This window comes from Melanotaenia boesemani, chromosome 3 (genome assembly GCF_017639745.1).
Source record: "Melanotaenia boesemani isolate fMelBoe1 chromosome 3, fMelBoe1.pri, whole genome shotgun sequence".
Classification (NCBI taxonomy): Eukaryota; Metazoa; Chordata; class Actinopteri; order Atheriniformes; family Melanotaeniidae; genus Melanotaenia; species Melanotaenia boesemani.
The window spans coordinates 8,643,630-8,660,065 of record NC_055684.1 but is presented as its reverse complement, the minus strand read 5'-3'; the positions used below and the strand labels follow the sequence as shown (position 1 = coordinate 8,660,065).

The 16,436-nt window shown below is 41.7% G+C and overlaps 2 protein-coding genes across 5 annotated transcripts in view; both read left to right on the top strand.

Moving 5' to 3' along the window:
- The window catches only part of LOC121636468 (nuclear factor 7, brain-like), a 36,114-nt gene extending 30,774 nt beyond the window's left edge, over nt 1-5,340 (top strand). The window contains exon 3 of the mRNA XM_041979998.1: nt 5,037-5,340. Coding sequence (XP_041835932.1) covers nt 5,037-5,063 — 27 coding nt within the window. The 3' untranslated portion in view covers nt 5,064-5,340. The remainder of the gene's footprint in view (nt 1-5,036) is intronic.
- On the top strand, nt 2,642-15,156 carry LOC121636458 (nuclear factor 7, brain-like). Of its 4 annotated transcripts, none has more exons than XM_041979982.1 (6): nt 2,642-2,814; nt 2,917-4,071; nt 7,469-7,745; nt 8,985-9,187; nt 13,226-13,311; nt 13,473-15,156. In XM_041979982.1, the coding sequence occupies exons 2-4, from the start codon at nt 2,934-2,936 to the stop codon at nt 9,103-9,105; spliced, it is 1,536 nt and encodes a 511-aa protein (XP_041835916.1). In that variant the 5' UTR covers nt 2,642-2,814; nt 2,917-2,933; the 3' UTR covers nt 9,106-9,187; nt 13,226-13,311; nt 13,473-15,156. The 4 variants fall into 4 exon arrangements, with proteins under 4 accessions (XP_041835916.1, XP_041835915.1, XP_041835918.1 ...); XM_041979981.1 differs by having other exon boundaries at nt 13,464-15,155; XM_041979984.1 differs by lacking the exon at nt 7,469-7,745 and having other exon boundaries at nt 13,464-15,154.
- Nucleotides 15,157-16,436: the final 1,280 nt, after the last annotated feature.

The following is a 16,436-nucleotide window of genomic DNA, read 5'->3' as shown; positions in this document are numbered from 1 at the left end:
GCTTTACAAGCAGCTTTCAAGATTTTAAATGTTGCATGTCTGCTTGGGAGAGTGAGACACACTTTTTCATTCTTTCATCGTATTGCTATGGCCAGCCTCAACTAAAAGAACAGCAAACAAAGCTGAATCTGCCTGGTACTGAGCCCTAGTAGTTGTTAGTGTTTTATTATGCATGTTTAAACTCTAGTAGTGTTTATATGTCAGTAGCTTGACAGTAAAGGGGGTCAGAGAAGAAGGAGAATGATGGACAGCAAAGGCTGCAGGCCGGGACTCAAGCCTGGACCGTCTGCACAGAGGAGCTGTAGCCTCTGTACATGTTGTTACCAGTTGTTAGTAGGTTTGTTTGTTTGTTTGTTTGTTTGTTTGTTTTCTTTTGCAAAAGCACCTGAAACTTATTTAAATTATCAATTAAAATTAAAATTCTGACATTTTCTGAAATAATTGGACAACACAAAGGCTGTAGAGAGAAAAACTAAAAGACTGTACGATGTAACTCTAAAGGGTGGAAATATAAAATTTATATTAAATATAGTTTAATACATTAATATTTATGTACTCAGTTACACCTCATGTTCTCATTACAGTTTGTAGTTAATAGTGGAGTAAAGCTTTACGTTACATGGAGGTGAGTTGATGACACGCTGCACTAATTCAGCAATACCAACCAGCATCCAGCAGAGGACGTCAGAAGACTTCTTCTCTCACAAGAGCCACTGAGGCCTTTTTCAGAGTCCAGAACACAAAGTTTATGAACCCTCTACGTATGCCCCAGCAGGTTGAAGAGAAATGCTGAGTCAGTATAAACCACGCTGTAGGCAGCGTTGTGTATAACGTGTTAAAAAGTAACGCGTTACACACGACACTGGCTGAAGGTAATAAATCTGAAGTCCAGCCAATTAGAGAACATGTTTGTTTGTTGTCCTGGTAACTGGGGATGAGCTTTAACCTGGTTTAATGGGGGGGCTCTCAAACTTTTCCCATCATCTACCATCTCAGAATATATCAGGCTCTCCAAGAACCACCTTAATGACTAAAATTAAAACAGAGTAGAATATAACAACACTTTTCCATCAGACTTCAGACAGATGCAGGTTAGTTCCAGGAAGCATCATGTCTCTGTCCTCTCATGCCTGAACAGTATAAGTGAGAACATTATATATAGAAACTAATTTATTTAAAAAATATCTGGTTTCTTAAAAATTGAAAGTGGAGAAACTATAACCAATGATCCTGAAGAGATCCTACTTCTCTGAACACAGTCCTGGATCAATAAATATTAGCTCCAGTCTCAGATTTAATCTTTATCCATCCTTCTGTTTTTCATCTTTATGACAAGTAAAGAGAAATCTTTCTAGCAGAGATACGCTGTTGCAAACAGAAGAAAATATCATTTCTTCAGCGTAACACTAGAGGGAGCAGGAGTACCAGCAGTGGTACATGTGCCACAGTTTGAGAACTACAGCTTTGAAGGAAGTAAGGAAGCATCGTTTGTGGTGTTTTTCACGTGTGTTTTATGTCTGAGTTCATTAGTGGAGGAGTTTTTATTGTGTGTGTACGTTTTTAACAACAGGATGCTGGACTGTCTGTTTTTGTGCCTGACTGAATTTATATGACTCAGACTGGAAAATAAATTCTGCTGCTTCAACTTTGATTCATCTCTAGCAGCTTTTTGACTTGAAAGACTCTTGGACAAGTTTTTTCTTGACAGACTTTGTTTAAAAATGTTGGGCAACCAGTCTGATAAATTTTATTTCTGGATGCAGAGGAGTTTAGACACGACATATTCCAACATTATTTCATGAAATAATCACACTGAGACAGTTTTTAATCAAAAATAAAAAACTATTCAGGTTCTTTGATCTGCAACAGATGTGGACGTTAACTTGAGGTGGAAAATCTTGTGTATGAAAGTGGAGTTTTCCTCCATGTAGAACTCGTATTGTTGGTGGTGGTTTTAGTCTTTTTATAGTCCCGTCTTTTTCATGGTCTAGCATTGGAATGTCAAACTCTGGTCCTTGTGGCCACTTTCCTGCAGATTTTGGATATTTCCCTGCTTCGACACACCTTATTCAAATTAATGTAATTTGCAAGACTTCATAACAACCTGTTGGATCTATTTTATTTAGATTAGGTGTTGGAGAAGGAAAATATTCTAAAACCTGCAGGACGGTGGTCCTCAAGGACCAGAGTTTTACCTCCCTGGTCGAGTCTTTGTCATAGTAAATATTTATATCAATACTAAAACAGAATATTGGATCAGCTGGAGGCTTTAAGAACCTTTTGGGGATCAGAATCCAGAGTCTTCTATGAAGGAAACTGAAGGGCAGACAAGAGGTGGAGGAAGAAGAGAAGAATTTTTCAGTTCCTGTTTACCAGAACAGAGCGACACGTACCAATAAACACAGTGTGGGGGTGTGAATACTCTAGTCTACATTCAGCTTAATGATTTAAATCTGCAGGTAAAAATGAATGAGTTTCTTTTTAGGTAAATACTCAGCAGGGTCTCCAGGTTCTGACATTAATGACCCAGCTGGAGAGGATCAGAGTGAATCTGGACTGGAACAAAGAAAACTGTCATTCTCTGACCTAAGAATGAAACACACCTTAGTCACAGGTAAGAGAACTGGTGTAACAGGTTTAAGCTCCACCCCTCACCTGCCTCACCTGAGACGAAGCAGGAAACAGTCGGTGATTCTTGGTCTCTACAGAGAGACACACAGACGATCAGATTCACCTTCAGCTTCCTCTGAGTGAGTCCAGCTGCAGGAAAGAAAAGTGGGAAACTTCAAGCTGCTCCCAGTCCACACACTGAAGGTGAGTCTGACCAAAAACACCACTCACAGTCAGTTTGATGGAATTAGCAGAGGAGGGAGGGCAGCCATGACTGACTGGACTTTCTGTCTGCTGTGTTTTCAGCTTCATTCTCAGACCACATGGCTTCCAGATCAGAGGAGGATCTCTGCTGTCCGGTCTGTAAGGACGTCTTCAGAGATCCTGTTCTTCTGTCATGTAGCCACAGCTTCTGTAGAGACTGTCTGAAGAGCTGGTGGACACAGAATCCAACACACCAGTGTCCCGTTTGTAAGAGAAGATCTTCAAGAGATGAACCACCTTTAAATCTGGTGTTGAGGAATCTGTGTGAGTCCTTCTTACAGGAGAGAGATCAGAAAGCTTCAGAAGGTCTCTGCCATCTGCACTCTGAGAAACTCAAACTCTTCTGTCTGGACCATCAGCAGCCAGTGTGTCTCATCTGCAGAGATTCAGAAAAACACACCAACCACAGATTCAAACCCGTCAATGAAGCTGCACGACAGCACAGGAAGGAACTTCAAGAAACTCTGGAACCATTAAAGAAGAAACTGGAGCTCCAGAAGGACGTTCAGAAGACGTTTGATGAAACAGCAGAACACATTAAGGTCCAGGCCCGACACACAGAGAGGCAGATTAAGGAGCAGTTTAAGAAGCTTCATCAGTTTCTAGCAGAGGAAGAGGAGGCCAGGCTGGCTGCTCTGAGGGAGGAAGAGGAGCAGAAGAGTGGGATGATGAAGGAGAAGATGGAGGCTCTGAGCAGAGAGATAGCAGCTCTTTCAGACACAGTCAGAACCACAGAGGAGGAGCTGAGAGCTGCAGACGTCTCATTCCTGAACAACTACAAGGCTGCAGTGGAAAGAGTCCAGCGCTGCCCCCTGCTGGATGATCCACAGCTGCATTCAGGAGCTCTGATAGACCAGGCCAAACACCTGGGCAACCTGGTCTTCAACATCTGGAACAACATGAAGGACCTGGTCTGCTATACTCCTCTCATTCTGGACCCAAACACTGCTGGTCCAGGACTCTTCCTGTCTGAAGATCTGACCAGTGTGAGACGAGGAGAGAAACAGAAGCTTCCTGATAATCCAGAGAGGATTGGTGGTTATTTTGTTCTTAGTTCTGAGGGTTTTAACTCAGGAACTCACAGCTGGGATGTCGATGTTGGAGACGGTCAAGACTGGGAACTAGGTGTGTTTGCAGAGTCTGTAAACAGGAAAGGAAACACATGGTCTGGATTATGGGGAATATTGTTCGATGAAGGTAATTACTTTATACAGTCTCCAGGTTGTTACACTTGTTTTCCAGTTCAGAAGAAGCTGCAGAGGATCAGAGTGAATCTGGACTGGAACAGAGGAAAACTGTCTTTCTCTGATCTTGACACTAACACACACATACACACCTACACACACACTTTCACTGACAGGATGTTTCCTTACATATATACTGATGAGAGTGAAGTGAAGATTTTACCTGTGAAGTAGTGATGCGCGGGCCGCCCCCTAACCCGCAGGTCGGGCAAAGAATTTTCGCTTCACTGCGGGGCGGGTTGGTGTGGTTTAATATTCTGAAATATCTAGTTCTATCTATTAATTTTATTTTTTGTCAAACTGAAAATAAAGACCTTAATCAGTGTCTACATTTTGTTACTATAATATGTAAGACAAAATTTTTAGCAGTTATTTAAACACAGGTCACGTTTTATAACGTAATGTCCACGTAGGCGCGTAATAGGCTACGCAGACTACGTGCAGAAAGCGCCAAGCAGACAAGCAACAAAACATGGAAGAAGTGTTGAATAATCTTCGTTCGGGAGTTTACGTCCTTAAAAAGAAGGAGGGTCAAATGGCTAAATCACAGGTTTGGGACAGGCTCAACGAGGTAATCAGTGCAGACAACAACAGCAGCATTGGCCATGTGCTTTATAACACTTAAACGCTTAAAACACTTTATTAATTTGCCTATTTATGTTTATAGGCTTAACGTTCAAATGAAAATACATTTTGTGGTGCCAGTTTCCAGTGCCAATTTAGGAGACCATATGCACCTTTCTCAGACTAAATAAAAGCATTCGTCAATGTCGTAAGATGTGTTTTAATGGGGCGGGGCGGGTCGGGTTAAAAAAATAGAAGCGGAGGTGCAGGGAGGGTTGGTGCGGTCCAATTTTTTTAAAAGAGCGGGACCCGCGGGTCGGAAAAAACCCCGACCCGCGCATCACTACTGTGAAGGTCTCAGTGATGAAACAGCAGCTCTGATGTGTTCAGTATGAAGAACACAGAGTTCACATTAAACCTTATTGATCTGCTTGATATTCACTGATTTCAGGGTCAAACAGGAAGTTTGAAGCTGGAATCAGAACAGGAGGAAATCACTGATCTCAAAGGTTGAAAGAAGATCAGCATATATGGAACGGACCTGTTTGATTAAAAGAAATACTTTAACTCTAAATTATCTGAATTGAATGTTTTTCTGGAACAGCCTGAAATGTAAATATGGAAAAATATTAAACTAAATGAAGCTGATGAAACAAAACATGACATTTTTAGGTAATTCTGTCTGTAGAGAAATAAGAATCGGAGTAAAGGAGTGGGTGTGATAGTTACCCCAAAGACCACCGACAGAGACTTCCTGCTAAAATATTCCAAGAATGGGGCAGGCCCAGAATGAGTGAAGCAGTGTGGCTTCATCGCTGCCACATTTGTCACACTGAGGGTTCACGTCTGCATAAATATGAGAGCAGGACCTTAGACATGTGGCCCTATAGACCAGCTTGAACTGCTACAGGGAGTGATGAGAGCAGAATGATGCAGAATTAACAAGCCCCACATTTTAATCAGACAGATGCTGCTTCACCTGCGATGGACTGGTGACCTGTCCAGGGTCTACCCTGCCTCTCACCTGCTAAAGGTCAGGCTCCAGCTCCCCACGACCCTTAAGTGGTATAGAGGATGGATGGATGGATGGATGGATGGATGGATGGATGGATGGATGGACGGATGGATGGATGGATGGATGGATGGAGGCGTGGTTTAAAACTCAGCTTATTGTAGATTTTTTTAGATCAGGCCTCTAAAAAAGGCTGCAGGCTAAAAATGTATTTATTCTATTTTACATTTTTATGTGGTTCAAAGTTTTCTGATTTTATTTTTTTAGATGGACAGAAGGGACAGTTGGTGTTTATTAACATTGATGAAGTCATTTTCTTACCTTGGGGCCAAACGTTTCCAGTACAAAGTGGTCCAGGGTTCATTCACATATTAACACTGTACTGGTTTAATTCATCTCATTCTTGGTTTAGTTTGTTTCAATCAATAATCAAAACCAAATCCACTTCACAGCTAAAACTGTGTCATCATAATATGACATCACCACAAAGACATTTATTTATCTTGTGTAAGTGAACCTGCACATACGAGATGACCAACAGGAAAATAATTCATGGAATAAAATCGGTTTGCTACAAGAACACGTTTAAAATCTCAAGTCAGGCTTATTAACACTAAAACTACTAATTGTTAAATTCTACTACAGCAAAAAAAAAGTAGGGACCTAAGAAAATAGATGCAAAGAAATAGAAATTTCGAACGCTCTGTCCCCCTCCAAAATAATATTAATAAATTATATGGATCATTCTATTAAAAACGCCATTTTTATTCTGTTTGATGAGATTAAAAATCCATAAAAATGTGTCCAATTGTTTTTCGAAAGTTTTAAGATGTTAATATATTTATTTTTACTCACATAAGACAATCCTATTTTAAACGAAAATCTATCATTTTTCATCATTTCTAATTAGCACATGACCATTTTTGCCATGTCCACAATGACTAACATGGAATTTGCATTTAACATAACAAATATTTTTTTCTTATAAAACTTTTATTGTTTTCAGGATCAAATGGATATCCTTGATACTGAACTATATGTAGTGAAAGTAAAATAAATAAATAATATTTTTAGGAAAAAAACAACAAAAAAAAAAGAATACAATTTGAGTGTGTCCCTCAATTCAGCTTACCACCCTGTCACACATTTTGTGACGTTTTTTTGTCTATAAAAATATACTTTCATTTTTCATGGCATCACAAACAGGAAATGACATCATTTGAGTCTCTGTAGGAGCCAAGTTTAAAAGCAGGCAAGTTCCCACACTATTTTACATTGTTTATTTGATGTTTTTATAGCTTGGATGGGGTCCGTCAAGCTTAATGTAACCACACTGTAGTGCAAAATATATCAAGAAAAAAACTTAATGGAAAGAAAATGATATTTCAGATTGAAATCAAGTATGCTGAGTCAGCTACCTTACCATGCAGCGAACTGGCAGCCATTTTAGGTTGAAATTTACCACCCGGTCAAATTTTTATTGTGACGGGCTGGTTCTGCTCCCCATTTGTGTTTGAAAATTGTTTAATTGGAGCCTGAATTACAAGGTAAAATATCCGTTTTGTGTATGAAAAGGCAAAGGCACGTGTTTTTGATGAAGAATGATTACTTCATTTTCTCTTAACCTTGTTTCTGTTACTCCATCACTCAATATCTTACTCTCATTTTTACTCATTCTACCATTATGTCCTCCACTCACTAACCCCTTAAAAAGGAAACTTGCATTGCATAATATTTGCAAATATTTCCATCATGGCTCTATTATGTGCTGCAGAAAGACAACGGCGATGTCGTGCACGGCGGGATGCTGATCCTGAGAGGAGGCAAAAATACTTGGAGAGTGAGCGTCAGAGATGGAAACCAGATGTAGAGCTAGGGAAAAAGAAGATGATCAATGATCTAAATGAGCGAGGCAAACGTCAGCTACGTAAAAAGAGGAGGAAGCAGAACAGAAAGAGAAAAAAGAAGAATGCCAGGATGCAGATTCCTGACACCCCTCCTGAGAGTCCAGATTATGTCCAACAGCCAGTGGAGCAGGCTGGATCTTCAAGGTCAGAGTAATCTGCAGTTAGCTTTGAAAATACACAAGTAGAGAAGAAAAAGAATAAGCAGGCTTATCATTAATATTCAGTTCTTTTACATGTTATACATGGTGACTGACCCACTAAATTATAAAATCATTTCTGCTGTATTTTAGGCAACGTGAAGCAGGAAAGCGAATATCTAGTAAGAACAGAGAGAAACTACAAAAAGGAGTTGAGAAGCTAAATAAGAGTTAAATATAATGAACCAAACACAACAACGAGGTGCAGCGGCACAGGTGCGGCCTGGGGGCGGAGCAAGGAAAGAAGAGAGTGAGGCCGATCGTAGGCTGGTCTTTTATACGCACCGCCGAATACCCCAGCTGCACCTGCACACAAACATAATTAACAAAACACAGCCACAAAGCAGAAGGGGTCGTAACAAATACCATTATATGTTGCTTTGCTGGAAAATTTCAATAAAAAAATTTGGAGAGAAAAAATTAACCATCCTCACTTTGTGTTTTACACCAAACTCACTATGTAACAAGCACAAGTGTGTGTGTTGTGGAAGAAATTTTACTTATTATGCCTTATTGTTTCATATATTCATTCATTAAGGGTTGATTTATCCCATTATTTCCTTCATTATACATTTATTCATTGATTGTTACTATATTACACTTTCATTACACTTCTTACATTGTACATTTTTACTCATCGTGCCTTAATTCACTTTTAAGGTTTATTCTCTTCATATACATCAGGGATCTCCAACTCTGGTCCTCGTGAGCTAACGTCCTGCAGGTTTTGGATTCTACTCTGACGCAACACACCTGACTCAAATCACTGGGTCATTAACAGGCTTGTGCAGAGGTGTGTTGTAGTAGGAGACATCTAAAACCTGCAGGACAGTAGCTCACGAGAACTGGAGTTGGAGACCCCTGGTATACATGCTCTGTTAAAAGTTCACTACGAGGGTAAGATGACCTTTATCTGGTCCTTCCTCAGACTCTTAGACTGGTTCTGGTGGAGACACAATTATGTGAGGTTACTTTGACGGCAGTCCCAAGAGTTGTGTGTCCACCCAAGGTCTTCAGGGAGGAGGATTCTTTCTACAGAAATGTATAACTATTGTTTTTCCTTTTGCCTCCCCAGAGTCTCTTCCGACTTCATGCGAGTCGGAATAACCTCTCTCATTACTTGCAAGTAATTTGATTGTGTTCATTTTCCCTTTAATAAATTTTGTTTTACTTTTACTCATTCCAGACTCTTGGTCATTTTACTACAAGTCTGGCGTTGCCGGCAGCATTTCGTGAGTGGTAAACAGAGAAATCTAACGACAGGATGCCTGATGAGCCTGAAAATCCAGCTTCAGCCTCCAGTTTGAACAGGAGGACCCCTCGTTTTGGTTCTCTGGAAGTCACTTCCGAAATCAACAAACTCAAAATATAGTCAGAAGAACAAGTCTGGTGAGTTGAAGTGCTTTCTTTAACAAGGTCTTGGTTTAAAATCAGTAAACAGGAGAGGAGGAGAGGATTGTGGGCTTGGAAGTCGAACCGTGTGGGCAAACACGGAGCCTGCTGTAGGCCAGGCTTACTTTTCCTTCCAAGTTCAAGTTCAAGTTCAAGTTCAAGTTTATTTATATAGCACATTTTCTGCAACAGCAGTTGCCCAAAGTGCTGAACAACAGAACAGAAACACTCCACAGTTAAAATAAACACTTCACAATAAAACAATAAAAACCAATAAAAATAAAAACAGAAATAAAAATTGATAAAAGATAAAATCTATAAAATAATAAAAACAACAAAACTAGAATTAAAAACTAGAATAAAATTAAATAATAAAACACGCGAATGTCAAGCTCAGTTTTGTTCAAATGCCAGTGCAAAGAAGTAGGTTTTGAGTAAAGACTTAAAACCAGCGACAGACTGAGCAGCTCTAATGTGAAGGGGAAGTCTGTTCCACAGCTTAGGAGCAGCAACAGAGAAGGCTCTGTCGCCCCTGGATTTAAGTCTGGCATTTGGGACCTTCAGTAGGAGCTGTGAGGAGGACCTCAACGTACTTGCTGGAGCATGCTGGTGTAGCAACTCTGACAAGTACGAGGGAGCCAAACCATTTAAATCTTTAAAAACAATTAATAAAATCTTATACTGGGTCCTAAACATAACAGGAAGCCAATGCAAAGAGGCGAGCACAGGGGTGATGTGATCACGTCGTCTTGTCCCTGTAAGCAACCGAGCAGCAGCATTTTGGGCAAGCTGCAGTCGATGTAGAGATGTGTGGTCAATGCCGTAATATAGGGAGTTGTAGTAATCAATACGGGACATAATGAGCAAGTGAATAACTTTTTCTAAGTCATACTTGGGCAGGTAGGGCTTTAACTTGCTGAGCAGCCTCAGATGGAAAAACACACTTTTGACTACAGAGTTAACCTGCCGGTGGAAGTTGAAGGAGTTGTCAATAATAACACCCAGATTTTTGGCATGGGTTCGACAAAATGAAGTAAGCGGACCGAGAGCACTAACTGCACCATTTAGAAGTTCTGAATTTCCAAAAACAACAATATCAGTTTTGTCCTTATTTAAGTGGAGGAAATTTAAATCCATCCAGGCTTTTAGCTCATACAAGCAGCTGAGAAGGTTGGTCAGAGAATCCCCCTGTGGTTTTAAGGGGATGTAGATCTGAACATCATCAGCAAAGCAATGGTAGGCAATATTGTGCTTCTGAAAAATAGACCCCAAGGGCAGCATATACAGGGAAAAAAGCAGTGGACCCAAAATGGACCCCTGTGGGACCCCATAACTGAGAGGGGCAGCAGCTGAGGCAAACTCCTCAAGCTGAATACAAAACGACCGGTCCGACAAGTAAGACTGGAACCAGCGCAGGACAGTTCCTCTAATACCGACACACTGCTCTAAGCGGGTCAGGAGGATTTGGTGGTCCACTGTGTCAAAGGCTGCAGTCAGGTCTAAGAGAATCAAAAGCACAGGACTTCCAGAGTCAGTAACTAAAAACAGGTCATTAAAAACTCTTAAAAGTGCAGTTTCAGTACTGTGGAGAGACTTAAAACCAGACTGAAATTTTTCTAAAACTTTACTAAAATCTAAGTGAGCCTGTAATTGACTGCACACTATTTTTTCTAAAACTTTTGATAAAAAGGGTAATTTAGAAATCGGCCTGTAGTTAGTCAGAACTGAGGGATCTAAGTTAGGTTTCTTTAAAAGAGGCTGCACAAGAGCATGCTTAAAAGTAGCAGGAACACAGCCTGAAAACAGACTGGAATTAATTAAGGACAAAATAACAGGGCCGATGGAGCTAAAAGTACTTTTAATTAGTGCAGGGTGACAGCTATCGAGGGGGCAAAAAGAAGATTTCAAGTGAAAGACCACATCCGAGAGTTCAGAGAGTGACACCTGCTCAAACTGCTCAAAAACAGATGAGCACTCTGACAGGACAGCAGGATCTAACCCAGAGGGAGGGGATAAGGACCTGATAGCAGCAATCTTGCCTGTAAAAAAACTTAGAAATTTGTCGCACAATGAACGTGAAGGTGCTACACAAGAGGACTTAGAAGGATTGATGAGACGATTTAGAGTGCTAAAAAGAACCTGGGAATTGTGGCTGTTGCTCGCCACCAGGTTAGAAATGTAGCACGTTTTAGCAGATTTTACAGCAGACTGATAATTGGAGAGACAATCCTTCAATAAACCCAAAGAGACCTGGAGTCTATCCCTTTTCCAACGTCTCTCTGCACGCCTGCACAAACGCCTGAGAGCGCGGATGGAATCAGCTAACCACGGTTCTGGCGCAGGTTTAGAGCGCCTAGTCACAAATGGCGCAATAGCGTCCAATATACCCGTGCATGTGCAGTTGAATAAATCAGCAAAATCATCGGCATTAATAGTACAGCAATTAATCAGACTAGGGAGGACAGAATCATGTACAGCAGCAGAAAAGCGCGACTCAGTCAGAGAATTTAACAGCCGCCGGCGTCGCACTGGGGCGCGCGGTTTAAATGGAGAAGGCGGCAGCGATATGGAGAATAACACAGGCAGATGATCAGAGATACGTGTATCGCATATTTCTGTGATATTAACATTTAAGTCATGAGAGAGCACAAGATCTAACGTATGTCCCTTCTCGTGAGTAGGGCCAGACACATGTTGTATGAGATTAAAAGAGTCAATAGCTTGTAGGAAGTCTCTAACCAAAGGTTTAGGTTCACAGCAAACATGGATATTAAAATCCCCGATAATTAAGAAGCGCTCAAAATTTAGAGCAATTCCAGCCACAAAGTCAGAGAAGTCTTTGATAAAATCCTTATTAATTTTTGGCGGACGGTAGATCAAAGCACATAAAACAGGAGTTCTGAGCTCGATTACAAGAAGCTGTAGTTCGAAACTAGAGTAGGGGCTTGATGAGGGTCTCCGACAGCAGAAGGAGGACCTCCACACAGAAGCCAGCCCGCCACCTTTACCAGTCAACCGGGGAGAGCTGGAAAAACAGCAGTCGGGTGGAAGAAGTTCAGAAAAGGCAACGGACTCACCATCATGAAGCCAAGTCTCTGTTATGAACATAAAATCCAATTTCTGGGATTCAAAGAAGTCTTTGAGCAGGAAAGTTTTGTTTGTCAGCGATCTGGCATTGACAAGTGCCAGATGCAGAACAAGGTCCTGCTTTACCCGTAATTCCACATAATCCAGAGGACGAAGGTTGGAGAAGTCCACTCCACGCTTGCAAACTTTGTGGCGGCGAGGAAGAGGCGCCGCCATAGGAAAGGGCCGGCAGCAAGCAGGTAGTGGATCCGGAGCAACAGGCCAGATCCACCGTAAGCCAAACTCAGCTGTTCGACCTGAGGGGCAGGATCCAGAGAAAAGATCCATGAAACCACCACCGGTGGAGCACAAGCGGGCCCTAAGTCTTACTACAACACCTCCCCGTTTTCCCCGTTTCCTGAAGCGCTTCCTGCGGGGAATGACGCAGGGAGCACGGCACAGGTAAGCTGGAACTGCAGACAGGCGAGGAGGAGGAGGAGGAGGAGTACCAGCTGAAGGAATCTCCAACCTGAACTGTAGAAGCCGTTCACAAGCCACTCGGATGTTAAGAAGTGACTGGCGATCATAAACAAAACGAGCAGGAGCAGTATAAAAGCAATCACTAACTGAATATACCAAAAATAAAACCAGAAGGCCGAGAAAACCTGACAGACGGCAGGCCGTGCACACTGCTGGCGCCATCTTGTCAAAAAAAAGCACTCCAGCAGGTTCTTGTCCAGGATGCTGCTCTGCTTCCACACAGGGATGGTTGCTGTGTTTCATAATGCTGCTAACTCTGATGCATTAACCAGAAACAACATTATTTTCCTGATAAGCAGGTCTGGTGACATGGATCTGTCTGCAGGAGTAGACATCAATACTTACATTTATTTCCAAGATATGTGAATGTGCATTTTGACTTGAAACATGATATTGACACTTATGACATTCTGGTATAAACTTTTACAGGTGGAGGATATTATGACCGTGGACACGGGTGGATGTGCTGTTTAATTCATCTTATCACACAGCTGATGGTGGCTGCTTTCACAGAGGTAATACCAGAACAGTCGACTTCAGGATTCAGTCGTACAATTTGGTTATTTTATAATACCCTGTCTTTCTAGATTACAGGAACAAGCAGATGTTGTAATTATAAATATTTGATATGTTTCTGTTGTGAAACCTTTTCCTTGTGCTTTCTGAGACTTTACAGATGGTGACAGCAGCTCTCCCAAAACCAGCTGAGGACGGGTTTCACACACACTGATGCAGGATTACTGGATCATAGGTGAAGACCTTAGTAGGGGGCATTGGACAGCTCAGAGGTTTACGGGTCCATACCAGGTGCTCCTGCTGGGAGGTCTTCCTGGCCAGTCACTGCAACCGTGTCCCAGCACCAGCAGGAGATCTTCAATCTTCACCGCCCCCTCCATCTCCATCTCTGGGGGAGATCTCGACTCATCTGATCCATCGGGATGAATCACCGTGGGTTATCCTGTCCCCTTTTCCCTGAGTGGTGACTAATAACAACCATAGCCTTCAGATGACTACGGGAGCTTGAATGCAGATGTTGTGGAGCGATACTCATCTGCTTCATTCTTTTCTTGTCCACATGGAGGCTGACAGCCACAGGAGCGGGTGAAACGTCACCTGATTGATCATCATGATGAGCAAAACTTCAGTCTGGTATCAGCTGGCTGAGCAAACCGCTCTGAAATTCACAAATTCCAGCTGTTATGTCTGTTTCCTGATCCCATTTGCCACACCTGAGTCCCCCCTGCTGCAACCTCGGCCAGCAGATGCTGTGCTGAGCGTCCTTTCTGTGTTCACTGTTGTCGCTCACAACAGTACACACTTCCTGGATCTGAGCGTTATAAGGAGACATTTTCCAACACTCCTGGATCTCTCATTCACTCCAACTCGTGTTCCTTCCAACTTCTCTGCTCACACCAACAAGACTGTTTCTGATGCGATAATAACTGCTCTGTACTCAGTTCACACTCCACAGGCTGCAGTATGTTTCCACCTTCTGGGTGGAGCGCCGACATTTCATCCTGGGACTGCCTCACACTGTAATATTTCCTGCATCTTGGTTTTATTGTGAAAACAGATTTTCATGTAACATGTGTTCGTAGTCCTGCTGCTATGCTTGTATGATGTGCATTTTACGTCTTTGGGCCTTCATGGTATGAATATACTGTTTCACACACACCTTCTCGGGGTTCTGGCTGTCCTGCAGGTGTGGTGTAGGTTTGTGGTCACCATTCTTACATATCTCTTCCTTTCAGGTAACTGTTTTGGTATTTGCTACTTAGCCTTCCTTATTCCTTATGCACGTGTGGCCTCTAATTTAACTATTGCTCTATTCCTGCAGGCGTCACTCTGGCCTCCATAAGAGGGAGAGGTCGGCTCCATGGTCTAAGTTTCTAGGTGGTATAATCACTCTTATGGTACTGGACGTAATGCTTTTCACATAGATCAGTTGGCTATTGAACTTGAGAATCTAACTGCATCAGTTTCATCTGGTTTTGAGTCCCTGACCCCTGAGCTTAAGGCTCTATGTGTCATGTACCTGGAGGATGGGATGGCTCTGGATTCCTCCTGGCTGACCTGGGCGGAGCCTGTCAGGTAATAGGTGCTGAGTGTTGTACTTGAATTCCTGATGCTTCTAACTACATTTCAGCTGTTTTACATTATTTAAGTGTTGTGATATACCTCGATATTAATGTAAAATCTTGATGTTAGAAATTAATATTAAATTTATAAAACTTCATCAACTTAATTTGCTTTGATTGGGGCACCACTCTTCTGTATATTTATGACTAATTAATTCACAGCCCAGAAGACAAAAATGTGAGTGGGTATTTTATTAAAGAAAATATTGATTTTAATTTACTCTATGCCTCATAATGCAATCAATTTATTAACCACCAATAATCAATTAACAGCAAACAGTAGGAAATAGCAGAAAATATAAAATTATCAGTATCGCTTTAGAGACTCTGTCGGCCTTTAGATTATGCTGAGAGGGTGAATCTTAAAAGAAAGCAGAAATGAAGCAGAATAATGGAAAATAAAGTCAGAAAAATAATGAGATTAAACCAAAATAAAGATTATAAGAGAGGTAATATCTGTGAACTTTATGAGGTTTGGAGTACGGGAAAGTTAACTAAACTAATGAGCAGAATTTATTTAATCTCTGTCAGAACTAACGGGATGAGAAAAGAGGATTTGTTAAGACACTTGAAAGTGACCAACTAAAACAAAAGAAGTTAAACTGGATGGAACTTTGGAATAAAAGGGGGTTTAATTTAGCTTTTCAGGGAGACGCAGCTAAAACCCAGATGGAGGTTCAGTTCAGTCTTACTTGGAGCAAGGGCAGGGCCAATTAGCGGAGTACAGCACGACTTCAAGGTGGTATCCTTCCCTGAAGTCCGTCTGGATGTCCAGCAGGGGACAGCCCATCCAGAACCGGTCTGGTTAAGCGTCCAAGGCGAACCTCGTGGCCTTCAGATCTCCCCTGGTAGAGAGATTGTAATCGCTGGTGCAGAAACTGATGATTCCTGATCTGATCTGTCTTTGAAAATTACATCATCCGTTTCTTAAGAGTTTATAAAACCCACGCGTTGCTGGTCAGAACGAGTCTGGTGTCTCTGATTTAGTCGAACTGTAGACTGGTTCCCAGAGTTCTTTCCAACAGAAAAGTCATGATTAAAAATTCAGCAAAGTTTGAATCTCTCGCGCTGTATAACAAAAAGTTTATATATGTGTAGTAACGGTTCCGGGTTACTTTGAGCAAAATATAAAAACATAAACGAATAAACAAAGACAAAAGAAAAAAATTAAGTTCAAACGTTCTAATGTTGATCCATAATGCTACAGGCAGCTCGGAGTTTGATAGTTGTCAATCATCCACCCCCACCTTCACAGTTCCCCTCTCAGCTCCACCTCTTTGCCCATTTTTGGATTATCCAGGAATGACGACACGCATGACGCTGCCAAGATGGCGACGGTGGGAACCATCCAATGAGCTTCAATTCAGCTCTTCAGAAACCTACGGGTAGACGCTCTGTCCATCTTTTATATACAGTCTGTGGGTCTGACTCAAAACAGAAACCCAGAGGAGAAATCAGTGTTTTCACTATCTAATCTGCAACATTCGGTCCGTTGTTACATC

Excerpts from the sequence above, each read along its gene's own strand:
- LOC121636458 (XM_041979982.1), top strand. The coding sequence starts at position 2,934 with ATGGCTTCCAGATCAGAGGAGGATCTCTGCTGTCCGGTCTGTAAGGAC. Across the intron at positions 4,072-7,468 it reads GGGAATATTGTTCGATGAAG|AAAGACAACGGCGATGTCGT; the intron begins GTAATTACTTTA and ends TATGTGCTGCAG. Across the intron at positions 7,746-8,984 it reads GAGCAGGCTGGATCTTCAAG|ACTCTTGGTCATTTTACTAC; the intron begins GTCAGAGTAATC and ends TACTCATTCCAG.